Source organism: Ranitomeya variabilis, chromosome 8 (genome assembly GCF_051348905.1).
Source record: "Ranitomeya variabilis isolate aRanVar5 chromosome 8, aRanVar5.hap1, whole genome shotgun sequence".
Taxonomy (NCBI): Eukaryota; Metazoa; Chordata; class Amphibia; order Anura; family Dendrobatidae; genus Ranitomeya; species Ranitomeya variabilis.
This window is the reverse complement of record NC_135239.1, coordinates 128313352-128328627: the sequence shown is the minus strand read 5'-3', so window position 1 is coordinate 128328627 and position 15276 is coordinate 128313352. Positions and strand designations below refer to the sequence as shown.

General features: G+C 44.9%; 2 protein-coding genes across 4 annotated transcripts in view; one reads left to right on the top strand and one right to left on the bottom strand.

Moving 5' to 3' along the window:
• Window positions 1-15276, bottom strand: part of KIFAP3 (kinesin associated protein 3) — an 811853-nt gene that overhangs the window by 425146 nt on the left and 371431 nt on the right. For all 3 annotated transcript variants that reach the window (XM_077276224.1, XM_077276225.1, XM_077276226.1), the window contains one exon: window positions 14341-14519. In XM_077276224.1, coding sequence (XP_077132339.1) covers window positions 14341-14519 — 179 coding nt within the window. The remainder of the gene's footprint in view (window positions 1-14340; window positions 14520-15276) is intronic.
• LOC143788389 (uncharacterized) lies at window positions 1572-4507 on the top strand. The gene is made up of 4 exons (XM_077278046.1): window positions 1572-1700; window positions 2020-2218; window positions 2371-2533; window positions 3326-4507. The coding sequence occupies exons 2-4, from the start codon at window positions 2122-2124 to the stop codon at window positions 4008-4010; spliced, it is 945 nt and encodes a 314-aa protein (XP_077134161.1). The 5' UTR covers window positions 1572-1700; window positions 2020-2121; the 3' UTR covers window positions 4011-4507.

Below are 15276 nucleotides of genomic sequence, written 5' to 3'. Positions count from 1 at the left end.
GAGCCGCATGTCGCCGCATGTGCATGCGTTGTCATGCGTTTTGGTGCGTTGTACGCCGCATGCGGCTTTAGGGCGCACCTGTCAGGGCGCGGCAAACGCAACATGTTGCATTTTTTGGGGCGGCGCAGACTTTGGAAAAACGCATGCGTCGTGTTTGCGTCGTCGATGCGCCTTTTTTTCCATTGACTTGCATTGACAACGCAGACGACGCAAGTACTTGCGTCGTGATGCGTTGTACGACGCATGCGTTTTTCTTTCAAAAATGCAAAACATTGTCTAGACTTTGTCTAGACACTTAAAAAAAGCACTATATATAAAAAAAAAGGGGGGGGGGGGGGGTTTGCCATTGTCTTTCACAGAGCAGACAGAGCACACAGAGAGAGGAGCAACCTGCTTTCCAAACCTGTAAGTATATATTTCTCTTTGCATAATTTTTTTTCTGTGTTTTATTTCTTGTTTTTGATTTAATTTGTGCAATGTTTGCTCTGTGATATTGTACGGTTATGGCACTGTAGGTTGTTATTGAATAATAACAGGTTTTTTTAATGTGTTTCTGATATATGCTGGCGTTTCTTGTGTGCGGCCTTGCTGGGTTTGGATTGGTTTTGGATTTATTTTTGGTTGTTCTTGTGTCATGCGGATGTTCAATGCCTTTTTTTTGCAAGATTTTTTATTGTAAAATTTGTGGTGCATGTCTTTTTCTGGCTTCTATTGTTGGGGTAACCGTATGGCGTTTTCTAGGCTCATGTCTTGCTGTGTTTTATTATGCTGTTGGCATTTTTTTTTCTTTCCTTGAGTGTCTTTTCTTGCTGGTGGGGGGGCTACATTTATGATGTTTCATTTGTATTGTATTGTTCCGTGCTGCTATATGCCATTATATGTTCAATTGTATTATGGTTACGTCGTTTTCTGTATGGCTTCCATATATATATCTCCTGTCTTGAATGTTTCCATAGCCAAGTGTGTAGTTAATTTTTTTTTTTTTTTGGTGGGGCCCTTTTTTAAAAATTTCTTGTGTTCTCTTTTCTATTTGACTATGGTTTATCTTTTGTGTTGCTGTATTTTGAACAGCGGTTGTCCCGTAATGTTTATTGCTTATTATCTAGAATGGTATTTATCGCCTTTTTCAGATGTATTTCTGTGGTAGATGTCACCAGATGGTGTTGTTTTGGATCATGTCTTGTTGCTATTGTAAAGTATGGCGTGCAGTTTGCTATTTCATTGTGCCTTTTTTTTTCCTCTTTATTTTTTAAGTTTTTATGTTTTTAAATTTGGACTTTTTTTTTTGTTTTGCTTAATTTTTTTTGGGTCTATTCTTGTATTGTTTCTTCTATTGCCTTCTCTTGCAATGTATGGCGTTGTGGTGTCGCTTTTTGAGTTTGCATTGTCCTATCAGTCAACAGTCAATTGTGGTTGTTTTAATGTTTTATTGTATGTGGCATTGTTAGCTTTGGATGTGATTTTTTGCTCATTTTTTCATTGCAGAACAAACTTGCAAGAATGGCGAGTGACTCTGAGCATAGCCAATCGGCGAGGGGGAGTGCGGTGAGTAATTATGTCCAGTTGCTTACTATTCGCTGCCATTTGTAGCATTGACACTAATTTTTGTATACATTTTTTTACAGGCTTCTTCAAGTGAGGGGGAAGGCACACAGCGGGAGCAGGGAGATCGGTGCCAAGATGTGTCGTCAGGCCGGCAAGTGAGTATTTGTTTTTTTTTTTTTATCTTTTTTTTTTTGAGTAGCATCCTGCTGGGAGGAACATTAGGAGCATCCTGGTTTCACTAGGGATGTTTACTAAGCTTAATAACATTATAGCTTTTCAGGGCAGCAAGTATTTGGGGGAAGGTAACATATAGTTGAACTCCCTGCACAAAAACATTCAAAAATACAGGTGTAGAAACCATCAATATACATACATCAAATGGCAAAGGATAGGGCAAAGGTACATATCATGACAGGTGCTGGTGGTTGTTTATATTAGCATATTTGTAACCTTTTTGTTTTCTATTTTTTCTAGGTTTCACAACGGGACCAAGGAGACAGTGGCATAGATGTGGAGCTCCTGATCTCCAGCATCCAGGAGCGTGGCCCGTTGTGGGACAGCCGTGACCCCCGGCACATGGACCAGGTGGTGATCAGGCGTTTGTGGGCAGAGGTGGCAAAGTCGCTGTGGGATGGCTTTGACAGTGCCTCCGCCAAGGACAAAGGCAACTTTCGTGAGTATTGCTGATACGCTGCTATGACCCATCTTGCCAGGATAAACACAACCGTGTGTGATGCTATCAACGCCTAAACTTTGCATCACACACGGTTGTTTTATCCTTTTAAATGCTACATATGTAACCTTTTTTTTTCTTTGCATTCACAGTGAAAAAGTTGAGGACCAGATGGCGATCCATGAAGGACCGTTTCAATAAGGGGCTGCGTGCTGAGGAGGAGCAATCGAGGAGTGGTGCTGCTGCGACCAAGTCGGTGCCCTACAAATATAACAGGGCACTACAGTTCCTAAGACCGGTCCTTGGCCGCCGACAGTAAGTATTTTGTCCACATACCATATTGCACATTGGACATTGCCCAGACACATAACATATTGCACAGCCACATAGTTCATTGCCCAGCCACATAGCATATTGCACAGCCACATAGTACATTGCCCAGCCACGTACATTGTGCATCCACACACATAGTATATTTGCAGGCCACTATATCGCAGCCACATAGTACACGTTCTAGCCACGTATCCACATAGTACATTTTCCAAGCACATAGTGTATTGCCCATCAATGTAGTCAGCGTAGCATATTGGCCATCCACGGTAATTTTTTTAGGTTAAGCGAGAGTCCTTGTAGTCCATGACAGGTTACGTTCTGAGTCAGTGTAGTTCTGATCGCAGGAATAATGATGACGTCTCGATCACATGATCCTAACGTCATGGACATTCCTGCGATCAGATCAGCAAAGTCTGTTTTGTTTTTTTTTTTAATTTTGTTATAGACCTTAAATTTTATATTATTTTTGCGACATAGACGGCATCTTGAAATTATTTTTTCACACAAAAATTTTTTAAAAATATGACGGGTATGCATTGCCTTTGGCAGAGGGAATGTACAGTCATTTTCTGCCGTCGGTATGTCCATGATTGTTATCGTGAGCCCTAATGGTCAGCTGGCGATAACAATCAGCAATTTATTATAGGCCACACAGACTGAGAGACAGGGGATTGTAATGTTTTGATGTGTCATGTAATGTAAATTTTTTTACAGGAGTTGGCGTATGTGATAGTTTATTAATTGAAGACTAATTTTTTCCTTTTCTTTTCACAGGACATACAGCAGCACCCTCCAGCGAGCTCGCCCCTGTGAAGCGGAACTTCATGGATCGCCATCTGACCCGTCACAGCCCTCCCACAGCGACAGCAGGCTTGCACCACCATCATCTGGAGAACCGGCTGCCGGTACATCAGGTTTTCCCCTGCCCGAGGCCTCTGGCGCACCTTCGTTCGGGAATTCCCGACAGCGCCAGCGGGCCTCGGACAGGTCAGTCATGCCCGAATTTTTGCACTTGGGCACGGTGTTCCAGAACGGTTTCAAGGCGTTGAGAGATCAAATGTCCAGTATGGAACGGCGCCTTGAAATCCTGGAAGCCGAGCTCTCAAATCCGGCAAAGCATTTTTTAAGTACAATTGCTAAAGGCATGGTGGAAAACCTTACGCCGGAACTCCAGATTTCGGTGATGCAGGACTGCAACAATTCTTACGTGAGGGCTCTGCAGCAGGCTCGGGTCATGCAGTCAGCGACACTGCCCGTAGTGCCGTCGCTGGCTAGCATGACTCCGACTCCTGCTGCAGAGTCACTCCAGCCACCCCACCCTGGTCCAAGTGCCGGGCGACGCCACCACAGGCACCATACTAGTGTGCGGCCCACTCCTGCTCCTGCCAGGCCCTCATCCTCCCGTAGGAGTGCTTCTTGGGGAGATGCCGCAGAAGGCAGGAAAAAAAAAAACACATAAGAGGAGGCACACAGAGAGACACACAGAGGCACAGGTTCTGGCTGCTCCAGTACAGACACCATCTCGTCGTGGCTCTAGCCACAGCAGGAGCAGCCAGGGCCAACCAAGCCAAAAATACAGGCGGCTTGTGTTGCCTCCTCCCTCCCCTAGTGATGATGCGGTCTCCCCAGTGTACCCTGCGGGGGGTTTGGACCTGCCGTCAAGCCTCCTCGACTATGGCTCCTCCTCCTCCTCCTCCTATTCCACTCCCCGTCCACGTTCAAGAACTAGAAGCTACCGGTCACCGCTGGTAGCGGAAGTTGATCCCCCCTCGGCTGTTGATGATACCCCCTAATTTTCTTTTCCCTTTTTTTCTGTTTCCCCCAAATAAAAAGTTATTTTATTGAAAAAAATATTTGGTCTTCTTTTAACGTACACTTCTCGGCAATTCACTCCGTGCGCCGTTTATTTGTGCTTCAAACACCTCATATATGCAATGTCAGACAGTATTTTTGGATTTTTTAATTTTAACGTTTCTTTGGGTGTCTCTCATTGCTGTATGAGGTGTTTACAAACACTAAAGTGTATGAGGTGTTTTCAAACACTAAGGGTATGTGTCCACGCTCAGGATTGCATCCGGATTTGGTCAGGATTTTAATTCAATATTTGTAGCCAAAACCAGGCGTGGGTGATAAATACAGAAGTGGAGCATATGTTTCTATTCTACTTTTCCTCTAATTGTTCCACTCCTGGTTTTGGCTTACAAATACTGATGAAAAAACCTGAGCAAATCCGGATGCAATCCTGAACGTGGACACATACCGTAAAGTTACCTTCACACAAAAGGCCCCGTCTCACACAGCGACGCTGCAGCGATACAGACAACGATGCTGATCGCTGCAGCGTCGCTGTGTGGTCGCTGGGGAGCTGTCACACAGACCGCTCTCTCCAGCGACCAACGATCAGGGGAACGACTTCGGCATCGTTGAAACTGTCTTCAACGATGCCGAAGTCCCCCTGCAGCACCCGGGTAACCAGGGTAAACATCGGGTTACTAAGCGCAGGGCCGCGCTTAGTAACCTGATGTTTACCCTGGTTACCAGCGTAAATGTAAAAAAAAAACAAACAGTACATACTCACCATCTGTTGCCCGTCAGGTCCCTTGGCGTCTGCTTCCTGCTCTGACTGAGCCGCCGTACAGTGAGTGCAGAGCGCAGCGGTGACGTCATTGCTGTGCTCTCACTTTACGGCGGCAGTCAGAGCAGGAAGCAGACGCCAAGGGACCTGACGGGCAACAGATGGTGAGTATGTACTGTTTGTTTTTTTTTACATTTACGCTGGTAACCAGGGTAAACATCGGGTTACTAAGCGCGGCCCTGCGCTTAGTAAACCGATGTTTACCCTGGTTACCAGTGAAGACATCGCTGGATCGGTGTCACACACACCGATTCAGCGATGTCAGCGGGACCTCAACGACCAAAAAAAGGTCCAGGCCATTCTGACACGACCAGCGATCTCGCAGCAGGGGCCTGATCGCTGGTACGTGTCACACATAGCGAGATCGCTACTGAGGTCGCTGTTGCGTCACAAAACTTGTGACTCAGCATCGATCTCGCTAGCGATCTCGCTATGTGAGACGGGGCCTTTAACAATGCTGCAGCAACACAGACAATGATGCAATTCACTGCAGCATCGGTATTTGGTCGCTGGAGTGCTGTCTGTGTGACAGCTCTCCAGCAACCAACGATGCCGAGGTCCCCGGGTAACCATGGTAAACATCGGGTTGAAGTGCAGGGCGCACTTCTGATGTTTACCATGGTTACCAGTGTAAAATGAAAAAAAAAAAAAACATTCACAATCGCATCGCCCGGCGTCAGCTTCCCTGCACTGACTGAGTGACGTCCCTCACAGCAAAGCGGTAAAATCAACGCTGTGCTGTGAATTTACTTTACGGCCGGCGCTCAGTCAGTGAAGGAAGCGGACGCCAGGGGACGCGAAGATGAGTATATTTATTTTTATTTTTTAGTTTACATTTAACACTGGTAACCACGGTAAACATCGGGTTACTAAGCGCGACCATGCGCTTGGTAACCCGTTGTTTACCCTGGTTAACAGTAAACATCGCTGGTATCGTTGTTGTTGCTGTCAAACACAACGATACACTGCGATCTTAAACAAATATGTTATATGCTATGGCATAATAATTTGCTCTTTGAAAAAGGGTAGAAAACTTAGAAAAAAATTTTATTAAACAACATTTTCAAAAGAAAGGTTTACAAATATTTAGAAAGGCACATTACATTAGTGAACTATAGGTAGATGCCTAATTTGACATAACCAAACCAACCCAAAAGGATTTATTGCACATCATGTAGAATTAGTTTATTACCACAATCACAATACAGGGATTTATTGGTGTAGTTAAATGCAGAATAAAGTCCAACAGTAAAACAAACACTACACCATTGTATCTTGCCATGACACCCAGCCAACATCTGACACAAAATAGGCCGCAAAACGATCCCTCATCTGTGCAATTTCCACACTTGACCTCAGAGGATGATCCTGGTAATCGGGCAATGTGTTGGCTATGGGTTCATCCAGTTCAATGTTCAGTCTCTCTTTGGTCAGAATATAATTGTGGAGAACCACACACGCCTTCACCACCTCATCCACTGTCTCAGTTTTCAGATTAATGGCGGATCCTAATATCCGCCATTTGGAGACAAGGATGCCAAAGGCGCACTCCACAGTCCTTCTGGCCCTGGACAGCCTGTAATTGAAGACCCTTTTTGTATGGTCCAGGCCCCGACTGGAGTAGGGTTTCAATAGGTTGCCAGACATTTGGAATGCTTCATCCCCAACCACAACAAATGGCATCGCAGGGCCTTCGGTGTGGGGAAGAGGTCGTGGCTGGGGGAAATTAAAATTGTTGGTATATAATTTTTGGCCCATATCCGAGTCTTTAAATGTGCGAGAGTCATTTGCACGGCCAAATGCACCGATATCCACTGCGAGAAAACGGCAGTCCGCACCGGCAATTGCCATTAGCACAGTAGAAAAGTATTTTTTGTAGTTGAAGAACATGGATCCACTTTTCCCTGGCTTGGTAATCCGAATATGCTTTCCATCCACCGCGCCAATACAGTTTGGGAAAGAACACAGTTGGTCAAATTTCTGGGCGTTGTACTCCCAGATTTCTCTTGTAGGGACGGGTAAAAATTCCTCCCGGAGATTATCCCACAAAGCGCGGCAGGTCTCAGCAATAATCCCGGAGAGAGTGGAGACTCCAATCCGGAATTGAAACTGAAGGGATCTCAAGGTCTCTCCAGTAGCCAGGAAACTGCCAAGAAGAGAAAGAAATTACATTAAAGTACACATTAAAGTACATTGCAATTTATACAAGTACATTGACCATACCACCCCCAAAAAAAATTAAGAAAAAATAAAAAAAAAAGGAAAGAACATATCTCAGTCATTCAAACAGCTACGTACCGTAGAGTCACCAGCAGCCGCTCCTCTGCGGATATAGCTCTCCGGAGCTGAGTATCCTGCCTGCTAATGGCTCCTTCCACCCGACGCAGAAGATACCGGAAGCTCTCCTGAGACATCCTGGTGTACTCGAAATATTTCTCCAGGTTCTCATTCAGTTCGCCAAACAAGCTATGGTATGCTCCACGGCTCTCCCGGACTTCCAAGATAGGGTGTATCCAAAATCGGCGATGAATACATCTCCGTTTTTCTCTTTCTCTTTGATGAGCACAGGCGACAGCATAGGCATGAGCCAAGGCTAATTCCATCTCCATATCCATGACGATACTGTCCATGGGACGCTCCATCATGAATACCAGCAAAATGGGAGGAATTCATGTCTGCCATGGTATATATACACAATTACATAAACACCAACCCTCTTCTAGCCATTGGTGGTCCTTATCTATTGTGTAGACACTTTTTTTTGTGGGTGGGATGAAGAATGACTCACTGCACAAAAAACGCATGCGGCGCAAAACGCTGCGTTTTTTGTTGAAAATGCAACTGCGTTTGCAAAAAACGCTGCGTTTTGCGCCGCATGCGTTGAAAGCATGCGGTGCAAAACGCAGCGTTGTGCATGCGTTTTGCTGCGTTTTTGTTTGCGTTGTGCGTTGCGGCGCCGACGCTGCGGCGCACAACGCAAATATGAACGTAGCCTTAGGCTACGTTCACATTTGCGTTGTGCGCCGCAGCGTCGGCACCGCAGCGCACAACGCAAATAAAAACGCGGCAAAACGCACACTAAAACGCTGTGTTTTGCGCCGCATGCGTCCTTTTTGGCCGAAAGTTGGACGCAAAAAAAATGCAACTTGAAGCGTTTCTTGCGTCCAACGCTTGCGGCCATGTGGCGCAAAACGCAGCACAACGCATGTCCATGCGCCCCCATGTTAAATATAGGGGCGCATGACGCATGCGGCGACGCTGCGGCGCTGACCGCAAATGTGAACGTAGCCTTACCTGTCCTAGGTGGAGGAGGTTTTCCGCCTCTCTGGACAGTCCTGCAGTAAATGAGAGGCGCTAACGCAATAAAATAAAAGACCTTGAGCACGCATCTCTCTCTGGCGCTGTTCCGCCATCTTGACCCGATCCACCTGCATCGGTTCGGGTGCAGACGCGGAAGGGGACACCATAGGTCGAGGACTGGATGACCTGTGAACTAGAGGAATAGAACAAATACATTTCCCCTCTCTGGCGGACTCACGGAATCGTTCCTGGAAAGCAGGTCTATGTGCATAACAAGAGAGATTAGATATTCCAGGGAGGTTGGGGTATTACGTCCTGCGAGCTCATCCTTAATCCGGCCAGACAGACCACGCCAGAAGGTGCTAACTAGTGCCTCATTATTCCATCCCAACTCGGAGGCCAGGGTGCGAAAGTGAATAACGCATTGGCCAAACAAAAGGGAGCTCTGATGAAGGTTGAAGAGGGACTCTGGTGTGGAGGCCAACCGTCTAGTCTCATCAAAGACCCTGCGAAAGGTCTCTAAGAAGATCACCAATTGGGAGACTATAGGATCGTCATGTTCCCACAGGGGATTTAGCCAAGCCATGGTCTCTCCCTTCAAGTGGGATACTATTAAAAGCCACTTTAGCCCGGTTGGTGGGATACTGCAGGAGGAGGAGCTCAAAGTGGAGGCGGCACTGATTCAAGAATCCCCTGCAAAGTTTGGGATCCCCACCATACCTGAGAGGGTTGCCCAGATGAGGCAAGGGAACAGAGCCAGGGTCACGGGATGTTACCTGAACAGGAGCCGCGGCTGCGGATTGCAGGGTATACAGTCATCTACTGAGGCCATATAATTCAGCATGCGAGCCTGTATCTTGCTATTGAGAAAGCTCCTGTTGACCCAACCCAATTAACCAGGTCAGAGGCCTGTAATAAGGTCAGACGAGACTCCATAGTCTGCATAAAGGTCATGATGCGCTGTTGATTATCGCGCAAATGAGCCAGCTCCTTCTGAGTGGGGAACGCAGTACCAGTGGGATCCATAGCCTGGTTATTCTGTAACGCCTCAGGGAGGCGAAATACTTGAGTGGATCCTCTCCTCTAGACTGTGGAACCGACCTACCCCTGGGCGAGCTGACCAAATGAAGACCAACACCTATACAGGGATTGTTAGGGGAAAGCCCAGATGTCTCTTAGACCACAGTAACCGATACCAAGAGGGGTGGCTCAGATAGTGAACGGGAAGCGAGACAGAGAGGGGCCGCAGGAGGACGGTAGACACAAGTGTACAGGAGCCAGGGACGCAGATCCAGAGAAGACGGACGAAGCTCAGGGTGGACACTGATGGAGGACGATAGAGACAGGACTCCAGTCGAGCTGCAGTGGGGATTACTGTGGAGAGAGATAGGATTAGCAGGGCAATGTTTATGCTGGCAAAATAGAGCACAGTGGTATGAGCACACAGCAGAGCTAAAACAGCTGTGCTCGTGGTTGTAAAAATACGGGGAATGAATGGAGTGCAGGGGAATGTCCTGTATTTACCTTGAGTCGTGGTGATGCGCCCCCTGCTGGATGTCCTCATATGAACTCGAGCGTGGGAACTTATCCCAGGCTCGAGTTCATATGAGGACATCCAGCAGGGGGTGCATCACCACGACTCAAGGTAAATACAGGACATTCCCCTGCATTACATTCATTCACAACATTTTACAGACAGGAGCGACTGCATTAGCACAGCTCCTGGCTGTAAAATGATTTAACCCCTTCAGATGGATTTACATCGTGGGACGTGACTGATCATCGGAAGGTATGGGATATTGTTGATTTTTTATTTTTACAGAACGAGGGTCTTTAGGTGGATTAAGAGAATAATAAAATATTACAACACCCTGTGTCTTTATTTCATTAAAGTACTTTGTAATAATGTGTGTGTGTTTTATTAACCATTTCCTACTTTTGGATTAATAATGGATAAGTGTCATAATTGTTATTAATTATTAATCACCAATTTTTTCCGCGATTTAACCCTTTAATTTAATAGCTAGAGCCCCCAAATTTGACACACAGACACTTCTTACATTAGTGAAGAGGAATATGTAATAAAAGAAGGGATATGAGATGGTTTACTGTATGCAAACAATGTCTCATATCCTGTCATGTTTGTGAAGGAGAGAGCAAAAGCCGGCAATTGAATTAGCGGCTTTTATGCTATCTAGCGCTGCATTAAATATAAATATACATAATATAGGTGTCTCACTGACATATATATATATATATATATATATATATATATATATATATATATATATATATATATATATATATATATATATATATATATATATATATATATACACATTCTATGTGTATATATCTATTCTATTCTAACCTGTCAGTGTAATTTTACTGTACACAGCACTGATTTGCCGGCTTTTCAAAGGACACCGGTGCATAAAAATCGGACAGCAATACGGATGTCATACGGATGTCATATGGATGTTGTGATAAAAAAAAAAATTGCATGACACTCGCATGACAATCGCATGATTTTCCTCCGTTTTTTCGGTCCATAAATCGGACCGTTTTGTCTCTCGCATATGGAAATGAGCCCTTAGAGGTCTTCTCCCTCAACACACAGAAACCACGTGTCAAACAACAGACTCTATTTTAACATGTGAACAACACTCAGTAGTGGGGTAAGTGGTCAGTAAGACTCGCCCATCCTCAGGCTGCCCATAAAAGCTGACCTAGATGCACCAAACAAGCATCTTTGTGCTAGCAATACTCCAGATTTACATCACAGATGACAACCACCTCTGTGATGCATACTTTCCTTCAACTATGTGTCGTCGGTAGCCACCTTTCAACACACACAGCTCTGCTACGTATAAATATTTCCATAAACACACTGCTGTGCAAAATATGAACATTTCCTTACACACACTGCCCTGCTACATATGAACATTTCCATACAAACATTGTATGGAAATGTATATGTTTATATGTAGCAGAGCACACACTGCTCTACTACATATGAACATTTCCATACACACACTGCCCTGCTACATATGAACATTTCCATACAAACATTGTATGGAAATGTATATGTTTATATGTAGCAGAGCACACACTGCTCTACTACATATGAACATTTCCATACACACACTGCTCTGCTACATATGAACATTTCCATACACACACTGCTCTGCTACATATGAACATTTCCATACACACACTGCTCTACTACAAATTAACATTTCCATACACACACTGCTCTGCTACATATGAACATTTCCATACACACACTGCTCTGCTACATATGAACATTTCCATACACACACTGCTCTGCTACATATGAACATTTCCATACACACACTGCTCTGCTACATATGAACATTTTCATACACACACTGCTCTACTACATATTAACATTTCCATACACACACTGCTCTGCTACATATGAACATTTCCATACACACACTGCTCTGCTACATATGAACATTTCCATACACACACTGCTCTACTACATATGAACATTTCCATACACACACTGCTCTGCTACATATGAACATTTCCATACACACACTGCTCTACTACATATGAACATTTCTCTACACATACTGCTCTGCTACATATGAAGATTTCCAAACACACACTGCTCTGCTACATATAAACATTTCCATACACACACTGCTCTGCTACATATGATTATTTTCGTATACACATCTCTGCTACATATGCAAATTTGTTCACATATGCACAGCTGAAACACACACACACACACACACACACACACTACTCTGTTTTTCAGATAATTTCAGATCAAGTGATTGATCGCATGACCTGAAAGGTCCTAGAGTTAGATGGGTGGAAGTTCCTTCAGCTACTCAGGATATGCAACCTCTGTGAATGTCCCGGTAGTTTTCTCCCCTACCATACAATGATCACATAGATCAGTGTGGGGCAGAGGAGAGAGACGTTCGCTCAGTGATAGTGAAGGAGGATGCCAGTATTTTCCTCATTCACAGTAAGTTGCCTCCTGACTTTCAGACATGCACACTTTTTAGCAAGCTTTTTTCTTGCTAAAAAATGCATCTTATATTCCAAAAAATACAGTACTTTCAGTTGGAAAATTCTTATTTGTTGAATTTCTCGCTATGATAAAACTTTATTGGATGAAGTCATGTGTCGATGACAAGTGATTTTACTGAAAAAATACAATAAAAACGGTTATGCGGATTTTTTACAACATATTAAAGTCTATGTGGAAAACCTACAAATAAAACTTCAACTCTGAGGTGGAGGACATATGCACATTGAGAACTTAGCCTTAAAGCAGTTGTCAAAAATCTGCAGTATGGGAGACATAATAGCTACTCTTCACCCATCAGCTGAGATAACTGAAAAATAGGGATTGGGTCTGCAGTAGTGTTGAGCGATACCGTCCGATACTTGAAAGTATCGGTATCGGAAAGTATCGGCCGATACCGGCAAAATATCGGATCCAATCCGATACCGATACCCGATACCAATACAAGTCAATGGGACTCATGTATCGGACGGTATTCCTGATGGTTCCCAGGGTCTGAAGGAGAGGAAACTCTCCTTCAGGCCCTGGGAACCATATAAATGTGTAAAAGAAAGAATTAAAATAAAAAATATCGCTATACTCACCTCTCCGACGCAGCCGGGACTTCAGCGAGGGAACCGGCAGCGTTGTTTGTTTAAAATTCGCGCTATTACTTGGTTACGTGAATTCCCGGCTTGTGATTGGTCAGGTCGGCCATGTTGCCGGGACGCGGACCAATCACAGCAAGCCGTGACGAAATTACGTCACGGCTTGCTGTGATTGGTCCGCGTCCCGGCAACATGGCCGCCCTGACCAATCACAAGCCGTGACGTCACGGGAGGCTGGACACACGCTCATTTTAAAATGGGCGCGTGTCCAGCCTCCCGTGACGTCACGGCTTGTGATTGGTTGTGCCGCGGTCAACCAATCACAAGCCGGGAGGCTGGACGCACTCATTTTAAAATGGGCGCGTGTCCAGCCTCCCGTGACGTCACGGCTTGTGATTGGTTGCGCCGCGGTCAACCAATCACAAGCCGGGAGGCTGGACGCGCTCATTTTAAAATGGGCGCGTGTCCAGCCTCCCGTGACGTCACGGCTTGTGATTGGTTGCGCCGCGGTCAACCAATCACAAGCCGGGAGGCTGGACACGCTCATTTTAAAATGGGCGCGTGTCCAGCCTCCCGTGACGTCACGGCTTGTGATTGGTCAGGGCGGCCATATTGCCGGGACGCGGACCAATCACAGCAAGCCGTGACGTAATTTCGTCACGGCTTGCTGTGATTGGTCCGCGTCCCGGCAACGTGGCCGACCTGACCAATCACAAGCCGGGAATTCACGTAACCAAGTAATAGCGCAAATTTTAAACAAACAACGCTGCCGGTTCCCTCGCTGAAGTCCCGGCTGCGTCGGAGAGGTGAGTATAGCGATATTTTTTATTTTAATTCTCTCTTTTACACATTTTAACATTAATGTTGTTGCGATACCCGATACCCGATACCACAAGAGTATCGGAATCCCGGTATCGGAATTCCGATACAGCAAGTATCGGCCGATACCCGATACTTGCAGCATCGGAATGCTCAACACTAGTCTGCAGACACGAATCTAGTGAAAATGCAGAATACATGTTAAATATTGGGCAGAAATAATTATAGTTATTCCTCAAGCATATACAGGTATACAGGACAGCTTATTCTGTAATGCCACGTAAAACAATAGGCTATTATACAAGAAGCATTAAGGGGTATCATATTGAATTGAATCAATTGCAAAAACACATTTTTTGGGTTGTGTTTGACTTACCATGTCATTCTTGTTTTCCAGGAAGATACTGAGCTTCTTAAGAAAAGACACAACAAGAATAAGTAGTTCAAAATTATCTCTGTCTAGTGCTTTTACCAGCATATGGACAATATTCTTATTTCTCATCTTCAGTTCGGTGCGAGTATCTTCAGCAAGGTTAAGCAACAGGTACAGAGCAACTAAAAAATAAATAAACTACTTAGATTCGGTTATGAAACTGAGCATTTCTCATAATCTACACAAAAATATTACATTTAGGGGTGGTGGGATGCAGGAAAACCACCACCAAAGAAAGACTGAAAAGTGCAAGATAGCCCTATAAAATCTAATGTTTTCAATAATTATGACAGCATGCAATCTGTCTAAACCGATTTAATCCTTTTAAAATCATGGTCCATAAAAATCATGTTTTTTAACAGCACAATTTTGTCTTTTAGAAGACCATATGCTAAAAATAAGGCTGCAAGGACATCACTATTGGGCCTCCTTTGCCATCTCGGTCTCAGATGCTTCTATTTGCTACCCAGAGAAAAAGGGATTCAGACAAAATCCTGGCAGAGCCTTTGAGAAAAAATGTAAACTTAGCAACTCTAGACTCCGATTAACCATTTTTCTGGTGGTCCTTCTCTTTTAAGCGATAAACAACAGTGTAGTCTGCTGCACTTTTGTGTTCATCTTAGGCTGCTTTCACACTAGCGTCAGTACGGGGCCGTCGCGCTGTGTCGGCCCGACGTACCGACGCATACTGTGAAGAAAATGCCCAACGTTGGCAGCGGAAGCAGTCTTAAGACGCTTCCGCTGCTTCATTGTAAGGTCCGGGGAGGAGGGGGCGGAGTTTCGGCCGCGCACGCACGGTCAAAAATGGCGGTCCCGACACACAAAAAAAGTTACATGTAACGTTTTTTGTAACGGCGGTGCGCCAAAACATGACGCAAC

Coding starts and splice junctions, on each gene's coding strand:
- LOC143788389 (XM_077278046.1), top strand. CDS start 2,122: ATGGACCAGGTGGTGATCAGGCGTTTGTGGGCAGAGGTGGCAAAGTCG. Junction 2,219..2,370: donor CAAGGACAAAGGCAACTTTC/GTGAGTATTGCT, acceptor TTGCATTCACAG/TGAAAAAGTTGAGGACCAGA. Junction 2,534..3,325: donor CCGGTCCTTGGCCGCCGACA/GTAAGTATTTTG, acceptor TTCTTTTCACAG/GACATACAGCAGCACCCTCC.